Here is a 13,409-nt window from a genome sequence, read left to right on the forward strand (position 1 = left end):
GGCAAGCGAAGCAAGGCAAGCAGCTAAGGCAGTGGTTCTCAACCTTCCTAATGCCGCGACCCTTTAATACAGTTCCTCATGTTGTGGTGACCCCCAACGATAAAGTTATTCCTAAAACCATCAAAAATATGTGTTTTCCGATGGTCTTAGGCCAGGGGTCCCCAACCTTTTGGACCTCAGGGACCACCAACTTCATAATTTTAAATTTCGCAGACCACTAATACGAATCCAGTGCCCCGCTTGCTGAAGCACCTGGACTCCCAGTACGGGATGGGGTCCTTCAGGCACTCTCCATCCTCTCTGTCTCTCTCTCTCTCTGTCTCCCACTCTTTCTCTCTCATTCTCTCTTTCTCTCTCTCTCATTTTCGCTTTCTCTCTCTCTCCCTCTCTTTCTTTCTCTCCCACTCTTTCTCATTCTCTCTTTCTCTCTCCCCCCTCTCTCATTCTCTTTCTCTCTCCCCCTCTCTTTCTCATTCTTTCTTTCCCCCACTCTTTCCCTTTCTCTCCCCTCTTTCTCATTCTTTCTCTCTCTCCCACTCTTTCTCTCTCATTCTCTTTCTCCCCCCTTTCTCTCTTTCTCCCACTCTCTTTCTCTCCCCCCACTCTCTCTCATTCTCTCTTTCTCTCTGTCCCCCTTTCTCTCCCCCCCACTTTCTCTTTCTCCCTCCCGCTCTTTCTCTTTCTCTCTCTCCCCCTCTTTCTCTCTCTCCCCACTCTCTCCCTCTCATTCTGATTCTCTCATTCTGATTCTCTTTCATTTTCTCTCCCTCTCTTCTCATTCTCTCTCTGATTCTTTGGTTCTCTTTGATTCTGTCTCTTTCTCTGTCTCTCATTCTCTCTCTCTCACTCTCTCTCTCTGATTCTCTCTGTCTCTTTCTCTCATTCTCTTTCATTCTGTCTTTCTCTCTCTTTCATTCTTTGTCTCTTTCTCTCTCTGTCTCATTCTGATTCTCTCTTTCTCTCTCATTCTCTCTCTCTCTCATCTCATGGGCCAGCCAGTGTCTTGGGGCTGAGAGGAAGTCAAGCATCTCCCTGAGAGACTGAGGGCCGGAAGAAGTGTGGGAGCGAAGCACTACTTGAACTTGTGCGGCATGAGCATTCCGCCTTGGTATATTTGTGTCAGGAGTGGCGCAAGGCAGCCTTTGTTTCCTGCTGCCTGGCACTCAGAGTGGTAAATAGCGTCTGATCCGGAGAGCTGCTGGATTTTGCTCTCTAATCCGGCTGCCAAATCGGCCCCCTGCAAACTCTCGTCTCTCAAGGAGCGCTCCCTGAAGCGGGGCTGGAAACTTTGGTTGGACTGCTTGAGAGAGGAGAGCTTGCAGGGGGGCGATCTGGTGTCTGCAACGGAGAGCGGCATCCGGCTTTTTCTCTCCGCTGTAAGAGCGCTGTAAGAGCGGCAGCCCTCATCTCCTAATGCTTGGGACTGCAAAATCCAGCTGCTCCCCGGACCAGTCACCATTTACCGCTCCGAGTCCCAGGCAGCAGGAAACAAAGGCTGCCTTGCGCCACTCCTGACACAAATATACCAAGGCGGAATGCTGCTGCCGTACAAATGAAAGTAGTGCTTCACTCCCACAGCTTCCAGCCATCGCAAACACCACTTCTTCCCGCTTCTGCCGCCCCCTCCCCCACCGCCACAACAGCACCATTCATTCCGGATGGCGAGGGCTGCGCTCGTTTTTCTGTATTGCACCACCATCAAAACCCCTGTGAAAGGGTTGTTTGACCCCCCCAACCACTGAGCTAAGGTAAGCAAGCCAGGAGAATGCGCTGCGCACTCCCACCCTTTGCCTGCGAGCCCGGACGCTGATCCGGACGGCTGCAGAACGAACTGGGCACTGGCTGTCATGACTTTTCTGCTGTGCGGGGTTCGGCACCTGGGCTCCCGGGGTTTAAGCCTCTGGGCCAGCCCGTGCTGCTCCATGATGTTCGCTTCGGGCTCCTTGGAATTGCTGCTGGGCGCTTCTTCCCGTTGGGGCGATGGTGGGTGGCTGCGAGCCTGGAAGAGGTGGTGAAATGCAGAGCAATACCTCGTGGGGAAGGAGTCCGCCGTGGCTCCCGCAGTCCACTCACCATCGCCCCAACGGGAAGAAGCGCCCAGCAGCAATTCCAAGGAGCCCGAAGCGAACATCCTGGAGCAGCACGGGCCGGCCCAAAGGCTTAAACCCCAGGAGCCCAGGTGCCGAATCCTGCACAGCAGAAAAGACATGACAGCCGGTGCCCAGTTCTTTCTGCAGCCGTCCGGATCGGCGCCAAGCCAGGAAAGTGCGCTGCGCACTCCCACCCTTCGCCTGCGAGCCCGGGCGCTGATCCGGATGGCTGCAGAAGGAACTGGGCACCGGCTGTCATGTCTTTTCTGCTGTGCCGGGTTCGGCACCTGGGCTCCCGGGGTTTAAGCCTTTGGGCCGGCCCGTGCTGCTCCAGGATGTTCGCTTCGGGCTCCTTGGAATTGCTGCTGGGCGCTTCTTCCCGTTGGGGCGATGGTGGGTGGCTGCGAGCCTGGAAGAGGTGGTGAAATGCAGAGCAATACCTCGTGGGGAAGGAGTCCGCCGTGGCTCCCGCAGTCCACTCACCATCGCCCCAACGGGAAGAAGCGCCCAGCAGCAATTCCAAGGAGCCCGAAGCGAACATCCTGGAGCAGCACGGGCCGGCCCAAAGGCTTAAACCCCAGGAGCCCAGGTGCCGAACCCGGCACAGCAGAAAAGACATGACAGCCGGTGCCCAGTTCTTTCTGCAGCCGTCCGGATCGGCGCCAAGCCAGGAAAGTGCGCTGCGCACTCCCACCCTTCGCCTGCGAGCCCGGGCGCCGATCCGCTTGGACTGCGGGAGCCACGGCGGTGCTGGCCGGGCTGGGTCTGGTGCGGTGGGCGGAGATGAAGGAGCAGCCTTGGCGGTAGCAGCAGCAGCAATTACAACGGGAAAAGCTGTGGGGAAAGGAGGACGAGGAAGATCTGGCAAGGCGGTGCGAGCACTTCATGGCTCCTCCGGTGAGCGGATTGCGAGAGCTGCGCGACTGGGGCGGAGACATGCGAAGTCGCATGGGGCTTCTCATAATGGAGACGCAGAGCCAGGTGTGCAAGGCGCTGGCCCAGGTCGACCGTGGCGCCGCTTTCACCGTGGACTGCTGGGAAAGGAAGGAAGGTGATCCGAATTCCGGGGTAGAGTGGGGACGCGTTCCTTTCTCGTGGGCCCCGCACTGCCTGGCACCTCTTGTAGGTTGGAACTAATTCAGAGTACAGCTTCCCCTCAATGTTGCCGGCGCTCCCAAAGTGTCATCGGTCAGCGCCAGCAACTCAGATTCGGGTACCCGGCGTATAAGACGACCCCCGACTTTTGAGATGATTTTCCTGGGTTAAAAAGTCGTCTTATACGCCGGAAAATACGGTATCTGCTTTTCTTTAGGACAATTAAAAAAACACTGTGCAGATAGTCCTCAACTTACGCAACCCATCAGAGTTACAATGGTAGAAACAGAAGGATTGTGTAGCATGTTTATATAACATCTGCTGTGAGGATATTCCCCACTTTGTGAGGCTGACCCACACAGTTTTCACCATTATATTTTAATGCCCTTTTCACAGACTAATATAGACAGGCCTATCATACTGCGTTTAGACAGAATTTTTCTGCTGTATTTTGCTCTTTCCCTTCAACATATCACTTTCAATAAATGCAGATCAAAAACAAGTATTTGCCAGAATAGAAAACTTAAGCAAGAAAGCTACACTATTCAAACACACTGCAGAGTACTGCAAACTGTGTCACAGCATGACTGATAGAGTAATACATTTTCTAATGCCTGCTGTGTTATTTTGTACAACATTTGTTAGTTCAGATGGTATGTTAGAACAAGTCCTGTTGCTATTTAAGCCTAATTCCATAGAGAAGATTCACTAAAATAAAGGTGGAATGCCTATTAAAACCAGGGGTTTTATGCTTCCCTTCTCCCAAGTCAAGTGCTTAAAGTTATGCCCAGGTGTTCTTTTACGAAGGGAAACAAAGACAAGAAAAGTTATAAAAAATTGTCAGCAGCAAAGCAGGTTGAAATACCCAAAGGACCTCTTTTTTAAAAGGAGAAATTGTTAAAACGTAAGGAATGTGAATCAATACACAATCTTGTTTGATGATAATTTATTCTTTTATGAGAAATACTATAAAAGGACATGAGTGACCACAGTAGAAAGAACAAATTTTTAAAATTTCTATTTGAGGTCCTTCAAACACATTAAATATTTTCAGAATTGTATATTGTTGCAGACTGGCAAGGGATATGGAAAATTCAGTGGTAATATCAGAAAGTTATATTTATCAAGCCAATTATTAGCTTGGTCAGAGAGTTACAAATTCCAAAAGTTGTGGATTAAGTCAAATATGCCTATGAACGTCCAGAAATGAGGCACAAAGCTGGCAACGTAACTTTGCATATTAGTTGCCTTTATATCTTTCCAAAGTTCACATTGATTTTTTTATACAGAAATCGTGAAAATGCAACAATGGTGGTAGAGCCATGATTTACATCACTGAAATCTGAAATTACTGAAACGATCAGAATAATCATTTATACCCTCAAATCAGGGGTAAAATCTACTTACCTTCCTTAACTGGTTCAGAAGCGCACGCGCCGCTTGCATGCATCACATGCGTCTGCGGACCCTCTGCGCATGTGCAAAACCTTTGCATGCGCAGAGGGTAAAAAACAACCACTGGGCAGATGGGCGGAGCCTCGCGCCGCCATGGCTACTGGTTCTCGGAATCACCCGCCACAATCACTACCGGATCAGCCGAACCGGTCTGAACTGGGAGCATTTCACCCCTGCCTCAACTAGTATAAGAGATTACGGGAATTCATCAACAAATGATGTGATGCCAACATAATGTAAAATACATTATATTAATATAATCAAATAGACATCAATAATCACCTTTTGTAATACCCATCAATTCCATTGTAATAGCTGCTTACAGTTAAAAAATGCAGGCAACACTCCTGGAAAGCGTTAAAAATATTTAAACCTGTGAATTGCTAAACCAGATCTGGAGTGTCTGGCTCTTCCTGATGTTGCTGAGCAACAACATCCAGAAGCCACAGCAAGAGGGACCAGGAGTTCAGCAACAGCGAGATGTGGCAAGTTCCCCATTCTTTGTGCTTAAAAACTAGCAAGAGTCCAGAAAATGAAGGGGCTTGCATGATTTATACACATAAAGAAATTTCATAGGTGTATGAACACGCCATGGAAATGCTCTTTTTTTTTAAAAAAAAATCAAAATTACTTGATACCAGCAGAAGAGAACATTTGTAACTCAGGATTGTACTGCAGAGTTCTGGGTGCTCTCTGAGCTTGGTTGTTTTCTTGCAAACATTTCATTACCTAACTAGGTAATATCCTCAGTATTAGAAGGGAATGTGGCTTTACACTCCCTAGTCTCTTCTAGCAAACCCCACTCTGCTGTAGCATTGATGATACTATCTAGTTGGATAATGAAATGTCTGCAAGAAAACAACCAAGCTTAGAGAATACCAAGAATCCCCACATTATCTGAATTATTAGAAAGATATTAAAGACTGAAAAATTGTGACTTCTTGTGACTCTGCCCTATAAACTTTAAAAAAGCTTATTTGTCAAAATGGGTGGCATACTCAGAGAGATAGAGCAGGGAAGAGTCTGTTTCCCTGTAAGGAATGCTTGTTTATGTTTTTTTTTTGGGGGGGGGGGAATGGACTGGGAAAGACCATAAAATGTTACTAATATAGGTTTTATTTGGACATCCATAAACTAAACTCTTTTATGGGGATAGTCTTCCAAATGAAGAAATTAAGTAAGATGAAAAACTATAAATAGTTCAATACCAGCATCAAGGGCCTGGTGGCTCAGCAGACTGATAGCATTGTGATTAACACCAGCTGTCTGCAATTACTGTAAGTTCGAATCGCACCAGGCTCAAGGTTGACTCAGCCTTCCATCCTTTCTAAGGTAGGTAAATTGAGGACCCAGTTTGTGGGGGCAATAAGCTGACTTTGTATAAATATACAAAAGTATGAAGGCTATTGCTTAACGCATTGTAAGCCACCCTGAGTCTCCGGAGAAGGGCGGCATATAAATCAAATTTAAAAAAAAGTGATAAGTATCAGAAACGATAGATAATACAGAACTATTTCAGGTTTTTTGGGGGGAGGGAGAGGGAGATAATTAAGCAGTGCTTCAGGGGGCAAAATGTATATTCTGAGCCTTGATTAGTCCTTCTGTGCTTATTTTTTTTTCTGACAATTACTGCTTTCAGAATCTGATAACCTGGAGAATAAATCCACAATACCTTTTTGTTTTTTTCTTTACCACTACAATGTTAATGATCACTTCCATTTACAGTATTAACATTTCTGTGTCCACCTCTCTTAATAAGGAGACGTAAAGATGTGCTATGTTCTGTCAGATTCAGCAGTATATTGCTCCATTAAAAAAATCTTTTAAAGCTACATTCTAATCAATAACGCCATAATTATTGGCTGAGAACAAACTATGCTCATAAATATAATATACCAAACATTTTTTATCAATAAGCCAAATTGTAATATCAAATTATGCAAAGTAATGTGATTTTATATTTATGAAATGTGCTAAATGTATCACAGGTTTATTTCCATTTGTTCCTCCACAAAACCTTCCAGATATTTCCCCCCCACCCCCCCCCACCCCCCATGGCTTCAGTGTTTCTTGAAATTTTACATCTCTGCTGAAGGGGAGGTGTTGGCATCCTGTAAACTGAGCCTTTTTAGTAGGGGAGGGAAAGATTTCAATATTCATATCAAAGCCCCCTCATCAGATGGTACAGCCAGGATTTTCTGGTCCTCAAGCTACTCTGACTGTATCTTAAGGGTTATCTGCTTGCATTTATTTTGAAAGTTACTGGTACATGTTGAACTTGCATTTGTGTTCCTGATGAGATATTGGTAAACGTGCTGTGGCAGGAATAATGCCACATTTACGCTTATTAGAACCTCAAAGCTGTGAAAGAAGAATGGAGGGGTTATTACTATAGGCCAGTGTTGGCTAACCTTTTTGCCGTCATGTGCCAAAAACGGGGGGAACGCGAGGGGTCATGTGCACGCGTGCCCACACTCATAATTCAATGCTCTCCACGCCATGCCCCCCATGCATGCACGTGCGCCCCCCGGCGCTGCACCACTTTTGGCATGAGACAGCAAAAAGGTTACCAGTGGGCCTGGTAAGCCCATTTTTCGCCCTCCCCAGGCTCCAGAGGCTTTTTTGACGAAAACGGTCTTCCCCTCCAAAGGCCAGAAACGGCCCATTTCCCGAATTCTAGTGTGCCCGGAAGGTCCGTTTTTCGCCCTCCCCAGGCTCCAGAGGCTTTCTTGGAACCTGGGGAGATTGAAAACGGCTTTCCCCACTCCTCCGGAGGCCGGAAACAGCCCATTTCCTGACTTCCGGTGGGCCTGGAAGGCCCCAAAATCAGCTGGCCCGGCATATGCATATGCGCTGGAGCTGAGTTAGGGCAATGCTTGCGTGCCCACAGATATGGCTCTGCGTGCCACCTGTGGCACGCGTGCCATAGGTTCGCCATCATGGCTTTAGGCCTTTAAAGCTGTGGTCCCCAACCTTTCTGGATTTGCGGACTGGTGACGGTGGGAGAGGGGATAGTCCTGCATAAGCAGTGGGCACTTGTGGGCACAGCTCCATTTGTGCAAGCAGTGGCCTATGTTCCCCTAGCTTGCACAAATGGAGCTTCACATGTGAACACAAGCACCTTCCACTTGTGCGGTCCAGGGGTTGGGGATCCCTGCTTTAAAGAAAATGAATACATTTAGATTTTTTTAAAAAAGTTTCCCTTGCAAGTCCTGTCTGACTCTAGGGGCTCGTGGCCATCTCTGATTCACAGCTGAAGAGCCAGCGTTGTCCGAAGATGCTTCTGTGGTCATGTGGCCGGCATGACTATACTCTGAAGGTGCACAGAACGCTGTTAACCCGCCAGCTGAAGTGGTACCTATTTACTTGCGATTACATGCTTTTGAACTGCTAGGTGGGCAGGAGTTGGGGCAAGTAAGGGGAGTTCACTCCATCATGTCTCTCAAACTGTTGGGTCTCAAACTGTTGACCTTCCGGTCGACAAGCCCAGCGTCTTAATAGCTTGGCCACCATTGCCCCCAGGTTTAGATTAGCGGAGGGCAATTTCTGCAGGCTCAGAAATCACACCAGTCTTTGCTCGGCTTGCAAACTTTGCCAGACTCCAAAACTGGACCTTAATGGAAGAGGTAAGGGATTTTGACCCTTAAACTCCCAAACTTTTGAAAAACAAAGATTTGCTACATAATGTAAGCACCCTAGATCTCAGTGAACTTCAAAGCAGGGAGTTTTCATGTTCATTTTACGTGATTCACTCCAACGAATCCTCGGATTATGAATGTAATTGTCAGGCTCCATTACATTCGTAACTCGAGGACTACCTGTATTCCAATAGAGAATATTTGTAGCTCAGGGATGAACTGTGGAGTCCTTGGTGCTCTCTGAGCTTGGTTGTTTGCTTGCAGATGTTTCACTACCCAACTAGGTAGTTGGATAACGAAATGTCTACAAGCAAACAACCAAGGACTCCACAGTTTAGCCCTGAGCTACAAATATTCTCTACTGAAATACAGGTAGTCCTCGAGTTACGAAGCACCAAGGACTCCACTTTGATTGTTTATTAACAAATCAGATTTGTTTTGGAGTTGTAGTTTTAAAATACAAAGTATGAAATCGCAGTCAGGAAATAAAGCATGTGCCAGAACTGAAAATCAGGGTCCATGCCATGAATTATTTTTAGATGCTGTTTTATGTAATTAGCTCTGTTTCTGCTTCAGAACCATATGTTCTTTTTCCTCAAGTTTAAAACTGTATAGCTTTGATTATATATAAATACACAGACATGTATAGATATTGATGCAGATATGTAAGTTTCTATTGCTTTGCCAACAAGGCACCTTGCAGAATAAATTTCACTGTTTTCAAACATAGCCTAGCACTCATTTGATAAAAATATAATTTGGCTAATTACCAATTAGTTTCAGTCGGTACATACACAATTCTTGCAGAACCCGAAATGTATAGGATCGTTAAGTGAACAACGGAACACTTCTAAGGTGCAGGACCCATCCTCACATTCCTGTTCCCTTTCTTCCTCTTTCCCAAAGATCTAAAACCACTATTTCATGGGACAACTTCTCTTCTCTTCTCTTCTCTTCTCTTCTCTTCTCTTCTCTTCTCTTCTCTTCTCTTCTCTTCTCTTCTCTTCTCTTCTCTTCTCTTCTCTTCTCTTCTCTTCTCTCCTCTCCTCTCCTCTCCTCTCCTCTCCTCTCCTCTCCTCTCCTCTCCTCTCTTCTCTTCTCTTCTCTTCTCTTCTCTTCTCTTCCCTTCTCTCCCCTCCCCTTCCCTCCCCTCCTCGCTTCCCTTCTCTTCTCTTCCCTCCCCTTCCCTCCCCTCCTCCCTTCCCTCCCCTCTTCTCTTCTCTCCCCTCCCCTCCCCTCTTCTCTTCCTTCCCCTCTTCTCTTCTCTTCTCTTCTCTTCTCTTCTCTTCTCTTCTCTTCTCTTCTCTTCTCTTCTCTTCTCCTCCCCTCCCGTCCCCTTCCCTTCTCTTCCCTCCCCTCTTCTCTTCTCTTCTCTTCCTTCCCTTCCCCTCTTCTCTTCTCTTCTCTTCTCTTCTCTTCTCTTCTCTTCTCTTCTCTTCTCTTCTCTTCTCTTCTCTTCTCTTCTCTTCTCCTCCCTTCCCTTCCCTTCCCTTCCCTTCCCTTCCCTTCCCTTCCCTTCCCTTCCCTTCCCTTCCCTTCCCTTCCCTTCCCTTCCCCTTTCCCTTTCCCTTCTCCTTCCCTCCCCTTCCCCTTCCTCTCCCCTCTCCTCTCTTCTCTTCCCCTCCTCTCCCTCTCCCTCTTCTCCCCCTTCCCCCTCCTCCCCCTTCCCCCTCCTCTCTCATACAAAAGCAGGTGATTTTTTCAGCAGATGCCCAGAAGGCTGGGATTCTCAAGAGTCAGCATATTTTGGTTGTCATAAAAGACCATCAAACTATTATTTGGCTGCGTTGTTTTATTTTTAGACCTACTTGGGAGGTATTTGTTTCATGTTCTGCTTCATATGCCAAGTACAGTTGTCTTTCCTTGACAATGATGTACCCAAGTGAGTAGATAAGGAGTGTCATTTAGTGCTACATCTTGCATGTTCTGTGTCCTATTCCAAGTGTGCCAGGTGGATGCATTCTGTCTTTCTCCATGCTGTTTGCTTGATTATATTTAGATCAATTTAATTCCTTCCTCCTGATTTTTTAAGGTGGAATTCAATATATCCTTTGAGAAGATATTTGTTGTATGCATGTCGTGATCTCTCTTGCATGGAGCTTGATAGTTACATTATTGATAGTAGCCAGAAAAGCCACACAAAGGGAAAGCCACACAAAGGGAGAAGAGGCAAGGATTTCTGAGAATCTTTGTGGAGATTTCTCTTCTTGGTTTTTGAAATGCCAGTGTCCTTGGGCAATGGACTCCTTTAAACAATGTTCTGAACCATCTTTATGAAAACTATGGTGAGATGTGATATCAGTGGCAGTGTGGAAGCTTCTGGTGTTAATATGGCTTCTGGAATGGAGCTTTCTGGAACGCTGACAGTCAGCATCATCTACAGTGTGTTTTGCAAATGGATGACAAGCTAGGATTAGAATCTGTGGATAGATTCACATATATTGAACCATTGTCTGTCCAATATTGGTTTATTGAATACGTTTTAATGCAATTAAGCCTTTGTGCCTAAACCAAGAAAGCTATACATTATGGCTTAGTATGATATTTGAATCAAACTTGGGTTTTGATAGTGGTTTTTACAGTAAACATCCAGTTACCGATATATATATATATATATATTATTCACATATAATACGATGGGGTCAGATTTGGCATAGGCTTAGAGTATTGTTTAAACATAGACAATTGTGATTTATGATCAAACCTTAAAATGAATTATAGACATTAGTTCTAATAAGATGCAGCATTTTGATTTTGCATCAGGAAAATCGAAAGAATTTGTACGATATTCCCATCTCTATTGATATTTTACTGTTACTGAATTCTATACCTTTTGATGGAGAATTGAAGCGAAGGAATCTAGCAAGCATAGATACTTCTCCTAAGTGTCCTTGCTCACATGTCATATTATACCATGGTACGATTAAGGATAGCTTGTTGAATAAATCTCAGTTGACCATGAGTTCAGGTCCTGCATTAGCCATGAAAGCCAGTTGGGTGACTTTGGGCCAGTGACTCACTCTCAGCCAACCAGCCTCCCAAAGTTATTGTTTTGGGGAAAATAGGAAGAGTGTTGGATATGCCTTGAGTTATTCGTAAAAGTAATAAAGGCGGGATACAAATAAATAAATAAAAATAAATGCATTGGGTTTGCACATATATTAAATTCTGAACAGCAAACCTCTAGCTGACTTCCTACCCTCATGCTAAGCCAAAACCAATCAAAGCACAATTTGGCTTAACATGGTGTCTGCTTCAGGTGAACCGGCAACAGTGGTGGTGGGTGGTTCGGTAAACCGGTAGCGATGGCAGTGCAAGGCTCCGCCCACCCGCCCGGATGTCGTTACTTCCTGGTTTTAACCAGGAAGTAACCTGTTTTTGACCCTCTGCGCATGTGCAGAAGGCTTTGCGCATGCACAGAGGGTCCAAAATCACACGTGACGCACGCGCGAAGTGCACACTTCCGAACCAGTAGGGAAGGTAAGTAGATTTCACCCCTGCCTTAAAACATAAACTCAACAGAGTATACACAAATGCTGAACAGTTTGCATTTTCATGGAAGTCTAATGCTCTATACCTGAAACAAGAAGGAGAAATGGATTCTGCAAAAATGTCCACAAAACTGATGATATTGTTCGATGAAATGATTCAGAATGTGTGCATGCACGTGTGCTTAATAAAACGGTCCATTTCCTCTTCTCCCACAGACGACAAGCTAAAACTAATGACTGACTATGAATGCGTGTGTGAAGGAATGTCGTGTGTGAACGGAGTCCGCTGCAGAGGACATAGGTGCTTCTCCTCCTTGAGCATCAATAATGGAGAAAGAGTTTACCAGAAAGGCTGCTTCCAAGTTTATGAGCAGGGGAAGATGACATGTAGAACTCCTCCATCCTCAGATCAAGCCGTGGAATGCTGTCAAGGGGACCTGTGCAACAGCAACATAACAGCAGAGCTACCAATGAAAGGTGAAACTTTTGTTCTGTTGTTAAAGAGACCTCAGAGCAGTGGTGGAATCCAATTTTTTTTACTACCGGTTCTGTGGGCGTGGCTTGGTGGGCATGGTGTGGCTTGCTGGGCGTGGCAGGGGAAGGATGCTGCAAAATCTGCATTCCCACCCCACCCCAGTTGGGCTTCAGGCCCGGGTACAGCACAGAAACGGCATTGGTCGTGTTGGTTGATGATCTCTGGAGGGCTCGGGACAGGGGGTGCTCCTCTGTCCTGGTCCTGTTAGATCTCTCAGCGGCTTTTGATACCATCGACCATGGTATCATGTTGCACCGGTTAGAAGAGTTAGGGGTGGGAGGCACTGTGTTGCGGTGGTTCTCCTCCTTTCTCTCTGACCGGTCGCAGTCTGTGTTGACAGGGGGACAGAGGTCGACCCCAAGGCCCCTCATATGTGGGGTGCCGCAGGGGTCGGTCCTCTCGCCTCTCCTGTTCAACATTTATGTGAAGCCGCTGGGCGAGATCATCCATGGTTTCGGGGTGGAGTACCATCAGTACGCTGATGACACCCAGCTGTACATCTCCACCCCGGATCACCCCAACAATGCCCTTGAAGTGATGTCCCGGTGCCTGGAGGCCGTACAGATCTGGATGGGGAGGAACAGGCTCAGGCTCAACCCATTCAAGACCGAGTGGCTGTGGTTTCCGACATCCCGATATAGTCAGTTGACGCCATCACTGACTATTGGGGGTGAATTATTGGCCCCCATGGAGAGGGCTCGCAACTTGGGCGTCCTCCTGGATTCTCGGCTGTCTTTAGAAGAGCACCTGACGGCCGTGACCGGGAGGATTTTTTATCAGGTTTTGCCTGATTTGCCAGTTTCTGGATCGGGACTCTTTACGCACAGTCACTCATGCCCTCATCACCTCCCGCCTGACTATTGTAATGCTCTCTACATGGGGCTCCCCTTGAGGAGCACCCGGAGGCTCCAACTGGCGCAGAGTGCAGCCGCGCGGGTGGTAATGGGAGCATCATGGCGCTCCCATGTGACACCTCCCCTGCGCGAGCTGCACTGGCTCCCGGTGGTCTTCAAGGTTTTGGTTACCACCTTTAAAGGGCTCCATGGCTTAGGACCTGGTTATTTACGGGACCGCCTACTACCACCAATAGCCTCCCACCTGCCAG

General features: G+C 46.8%; 1 protein-coding gene across 2 annotated transcripts in view; it reads left to right on the plus strand.

The window, feature by feature from the left end:
• Positions 1-13,409, plus strand: part of ACVR1 (activin A receptor type 1) — a 195,973-nt gene that overhangs the window by 154,223 nt on the left and 28,341 nt on the right. For both annotated transcript variants that reach the window (XM_070941436.1, XM_070941351.1), the window contains exon 4: positions 11,986-12,246. In XM_070941436.1, coding sequence (XP_070797537.1) covers positions 11,986-12,246 — 261 coding nt within the window. The remainder of the gene's footprint in view (positions 1-11,985; positions 12,247-13,409) is intronic.

The sequence above is a fragment of the Pituophis catenifer genome, unplaced genomic scaffold (genome assembly GCF_029215685.1).
Source record: "Pituophis catenifer annectens isolate HBS135680 unplaced genomic scaffold, rPitCat1.0.hap2 SCAF_1, whole genome shotgun sequence".
Taxonomy (NCBI): domain Eukaryota; kingdom Metazoa; phylum Chordata; class Lepidosauria; order Squamata; family Colubridae; genus Pituophis; species Pituophis catenifer.